General features: G+C 41.0%; 1 protein-coding gene across 1 annotated transcript in view; it reads right to left on the reverse strand.

Annotated features, from left to right (window-relative positions):
* Positions 1-5,388, reverse strand: part of nbas (NBAS subunit of NRZ tethering complex) — a 185,629-nt gene that overhangs the window by 148,351 nt on the left and 31,890 nt on the right. The window contains 4 exon segments of the mRNA XM_032542394.1: positions 525-661; positions 1,004-1,110; positions 2,400-2,423; positions 2,426-2,475. Of these exon segments, the coding sequence (XP_032398285.1) occupies positions 525-661; positions 1,004-1,110; positions 2,400-2,423; positions 2,426-2,475 (318 nt within the window).

The raw sequence follows: 5,388 nt of genomic DNA on the forward strand, positions 1-5,388 counted from the left end.
CCACACTTTTGTTAGTTATCACACACAGTCCTGAGATACACACACACACACATGCTCAGGATCTATACATGCACTAATGGAGAGATGTCAGAGTGAGTGGGCTGCCAGCCGAACCAGCGCCCTGAGCGGTTGGGGGAGTACGGTGCCTTGCTCAAGAGCACCTGGCAGTGCCCAGGAGGTGAAGTGGCATCTCTCCAGCCACCAATCCACACTCCGTACTTTTTGGTCCATACGGGGACTTGAACCAGTGACCCTCCGGTTCCTAACCGGACTCCCTACGGACTGAGCTACTGCCAACCCCAAAGGATGAGGTCCCACCGAGATATTCAGAAATTATCAACAAACAATAACAAAAAATTCACAGAGACATTAAATACGCGTTCCAGAGTAAAAAAAACAACAACAAAAAACAGAGAGGAATACTGGGAGGGAGGGAGACAAAACAACACATGCAGAAACAGACACACAAACACATACATAAACAGACACTGACTGTGTGCAGTTGTGATTTGTGGGATTCTCACCGGGCTTCGGGCAGCAGGATGGTGTACTCGTGTGGAGAAGTGGTTTCTGGAAAGTTGTGAAGGATAGCTAGCCGATGCTGGAGGAGTTCGGCTCCGTGGTACGTGAACAGGATGTCCAGGGCCTGAACGTTACTCTCCTGCAGGCACACAAATGCATGATCCAACTACTGAAACCCTTTAACTAAATCAGGATTACTGTATTAAAAAAAAGCACAACATATGACAATAATGGCAATCTAATTAGTCACACAAAGCAGCTAAACTCAATGCAATATATTGATATTAGAGAAGAAATAGGTCTAAAACCCCTTTTGTAGGAAACACAAATAAACACACAAAATTGCCAGTTTTTTAGTTACCCCTAGCAATAAATGCAAGCGTATATCACATTAGCGTCAAATGGAGATGCCGATAGATAAGACAACCAAATTAAGTGAGATCGCTAGCAAGACACTTGAAAAACAAGAGCCTGGTGTTACCCTGGCGTAGTTTCTTGCTGACAAAACGATATTTTGACTGCGGAACTTCTTGAAGAACTCTGCATCATATTTCTGCTCTGCTGCATGAGGCCCACCAAGTATCTCCTGGAGATTATAAAGCAAGAGAAAGAGAGAGAGCGAGAGAGAGAGGCGGGGGGGGGGGCAGAAGAATACAACAGTTGTTCATAAAGAGACATGTGTGGAGCAGAGGGTTATCTTTCCAGAAAAAATAATGTGAGTGTGTAAAAAGTCAAACTAAAGATGAGAGGGAAAAGAGCGCGTAAAGGAGTTGACTGCAGTTAGATGCATAAACAAAGACACATTTTATTTAACTTTCTAGCATGCATCTGTATTGTCTTTTTAGTAGAGGAATTTACGAGTGTGTGTAAGTGGCTTAGAGGGACTTATGTGTGTCTGTGAGTAGAAAATCTCTGCAGCATCCTCTATGCAAGGGCGTGTGTGCAGTGTGTGTGTGTGTGTGTGTGTGTGTGTGTGTGTGTGTGTGTGTGTGTGGTGCTGTGTGTTGTGGTGAAAGTGAGTCTGATGGATAGCCTTGAATGGGCTCTATGCAGACAGAGTCAGCCCAAGATGGGATGATAAAAACCCTAATATCATATTCATAGACAGCCAGAGAAAATGGATTGGGGCAAAAGGAATCTGATGAGGGCTGCAGTTACCATGACAATGTCCGAATAAAGAGAGAGGCATCATTCTGTCTGAGTTGAATATGTAGTAGGGTAAAATGTCATCTTTCCTCCCCTGCCCAGGAGAAAGTATGGACATGTTCGTCTGTGATTTATTGTGGATGAAAAGGGCGTGCGTGTTAACATTATTCATCAGAGATCCAGTGTTCCAGTGTTAAGTGCTTGCAAGTGTCAAAGTTCCAGTTTAAGAGTTTATGTATCTATGCTGCACTGATGCCTATAATATACTGTAAGCCTATTAGTATTAGTGATTGGCTGAAACGTGGTTTGTTGTATTTTGGTGCACAGCCTGTGCCCCTAGTGTTAGTTTGATAGTGTTTGTTTGCTAGCTGCTTTTATTGCTTTTATTGGCAATAAAAGCAATTTTGATCATTGATTAGTTGTTTGATTCATTTCTTTAAGCAAAAATGTACCATCTTCTTTTTCTCAAATGTGAATATTTTGTAGCACATTTGGTCTTATATGATAGTTAAGTTACAAGTTTTTTGAGCATTTTCACTACTTGCTGACAGGTCATAGACAAACGGTTAATTAAGATGAATATTGGAAGATGAGTCAATTGTAAATATAATAGTTAGTTGCAACCTTTTTAACTACGCCATATTTTCTCCGTAGGACTCCAGGCTGTGTAATAACTATTCATTACCTATTTCCCAGAGTACCCAACACATGGTGGGTAATGGTTGTTACTCCGTATGTTTCCAGTCGGTCCAGGGAGAGATTAGTTTCAGTCGGCTGCGACACAGCTCCTTCGGCTCCAGAGTCAGCCTACGCATGCCACACTACACTAAACACAGCATGCCCTGCACAATCCCTTCAAAAACTCACAATCAGCATCTAAATGTCACCTTAAAAAATCACTAATACAAATCTGATATTCAACACACACACACACCCACACACCACACACAAAAACAACACAAACAACACACCACACACACACACACACACACACACACACACACACACACACACACACACCACTTTGAATTAACTGTAAATTGACCCTATACAGCATACCCGCAGGGGCCTATATAACAATGCTTGGGACTGGTGACTACAATACCACATAGTGCTCTCTAGACCTAATCATTTTTTAAGGGCAACTAATCAATTCCTTATGACCACAAGAACCCTTTGGTCGTTATTTATGAGATGCTAGTTGTCAATAAGGTGAGTGATTGCCCTATGAGAATCAAATCTATTTTCAATGTCATTTAATCACGACCATAAATAAATTGGATGACGAACACCAAGGCACAAGGTTATATAGGATCTACCTACAATTCAATCACCAAAGGTATGCCCATGGGAAAGGAACCACAAGGCTGGAAACTGCTGCGAGTGTTGGGGTACGTCCCTTCAGTTCACACATACCGAGAGTAAAAATAAAAACCTTTTCCACCACATATTCACACACCCTCTATGTACAACAAGAAAGTAAATGATCCGACTAGGTGGAGCCGTGCCAAAAGCTCCCTAAAAACTTGGCCTGGATCAACCGCAGTGTGACCCCAGGAGAGCTGACCTCTACACCGCCGTCTTAATCCCTAATCCCTCATTACAGAGTGCGCTATCAGGCCTTAACAGGGTTCCTCTGCACAGACTAACAGAGATTAACACTGGCTCAACACACTCTCTGGCACATCAAAGACTGGCAGCTTAGCACTCGTACTAGTGGTAATTATTGCTCTGCGTCTTCAGAGCTTACGTTTAAAAAGTGGAGACGATATGAGAGGAGATGTTAGAAAACTACTTTTCCACATCTGTTGTCGTCTCTGGTTTTGAATGATAGCTCAATCATGAATTCCCACATCAACATCATGGTAACAGGACATCTCCCATTCTCAAGGTTTGATAAACCTCTTAATTTACTGCAAAACTATTTAGTAAATCAACTGTAAAATCTGTAAAAGTGCAATGCTAGCCAGACGATAACCTAACGACTTTGGTGATCCTCTGACTTTTCCTGTAATGCCACCAGCAGCTCAGAATTTCAATTAGTACGATGCTTTGGTTAGTGACTCATTATATGCCATTTCAATCCCAATTACCAGTTAGGGATTTAACATCAGCCATTGATTAAAGGTCTGAAACTTTTTCTCTGCTTCAAAGACATACACCAGCGTGGCATTGTGTTAATGTTCAACCCAGGTCCACATCTCTTGCTTCTAAATTGCTAATCCCGCTGCAGAATTCAACGAATGTACAGTATAAACAGCGCATAATACATGGTTAAACATACAAAGGGGCAACCTGGCAGTACACCAAAAAAGTAACATGGTGCCTGCATCTTTGCAAAGGTTTCTATTAGTTCCCTGATTTGCCCTTACAATAAACCGTGAGTGAAGGGGAAAATGTGTAAAGAGAGGAGTGAACAAAAACACTGCAACACATCTGAATGGAGATTAAGGGCATGTGCACAAACTAGTGTGTGTGTGTGTGTGTGTGTGTGTGTGTGTGTGTGTGTGTGTGTGTGTGACACCACTAATAAGCGGGTGAACCGGAACAAACAGGGGAGCCATGTAAAATTGGTGTACGTCCAATAAGTAGATCCATCTGCCCAGGGCATCACCGTATTATGCTCTGATCGCAGGTAAAAAGGACAAAAGGCGTCCTGCAGTAGTTAGTTGTTTTTAGCAAGAAGAATACAGTATAGAGAGAAAAAGAGGAAGACAGTATAAAGATAACAGTAATAACAGTACAATGATAATAGTAATAATAAACAATAACACTATAAAATAAAAAAAAACTTTGGCTATAAAAAAAGACACGAATAGACGTTTACCATAAATTATCATAAAGTGTTAGTGTTCGAGTTGTACAGTCTGATGCCATGAGGGCAAGGAGTTCTTGAGTCTGCTGGTGTGTGTGTGTGTGTGTGTGTGTGTTGTGTGTGTGTGTGTGTGTGGTGTGTGTGTGTGTGTTTGTGTGTGCTGTGTATACATATATATGACATGTATATGTGTGTATATATAAATATCGTATATGTGTATATAACATTTTGTATGTACATATACATGTTTGTGTGTATAAAGCATATATATTGTAGTATGTATATATGTGTATACAGTTATACTGGTGTATATGGTGTATACATGTATTGTGTATATTATGTAATGTTTGATATATAATATGTTTTGTGTATATATATTTATTTGTTTTTATATATGTGTCTGTGTATATTTTGTGTGTATGATATAGATATTATTATGTGTGTGTGTGTGTGTCAGAGAGAGAAGCGTGCAGTCTGCGCAAGGTGTATACGCTCTTTCTGATCAGATTTCGACCTCAATCAGAAGTTCTCATCTCATCCTGCTCCAGCATTGGTTGGTGTGTGTTTGTTTCTGTGTGTGTGCGCATAGATCACTGTTTATGATTTTACTGTGGCATCCATGTGCTGATGTGAAACACAAGCAGAAGTGTTTTTTCTGTTTATACAGTCCAATTTTGTTCCTCACACTGTCTGATAATCGGTTATTTCACACACTCGCATTTGTGTGTGTGTGTGTGTGGGTGTGTGTGTTGGTTTTTGTGTGTGTGTGAGAGAGAATGCTAATGTTTTGGCCTGTTTATGGCGGTTCAATCTTGGCCAGTACAGTCCATTAAGGGTGTTGTACAGGATGGAAGAGCAATGCCATCTGTTTGTAATACCACTGCAGTCCTTAGCTTCAAAATATA

Source organism: Etheostoma spectabile, chromosome 18, assembly GCF_008692095.1.
Source record: "Etheostoma spectabile isolate EspeVRDwgs_2016 chromosome 18, UIUC_Espe_1.0, whole genome shotgun sequence".
NCBI classification, from domain to species: Eukaryota; Metazoa; Chordata; class Actinopteri; order Perciformes; family Percidae; genus Etheostoma; species Etheostoma spectabile.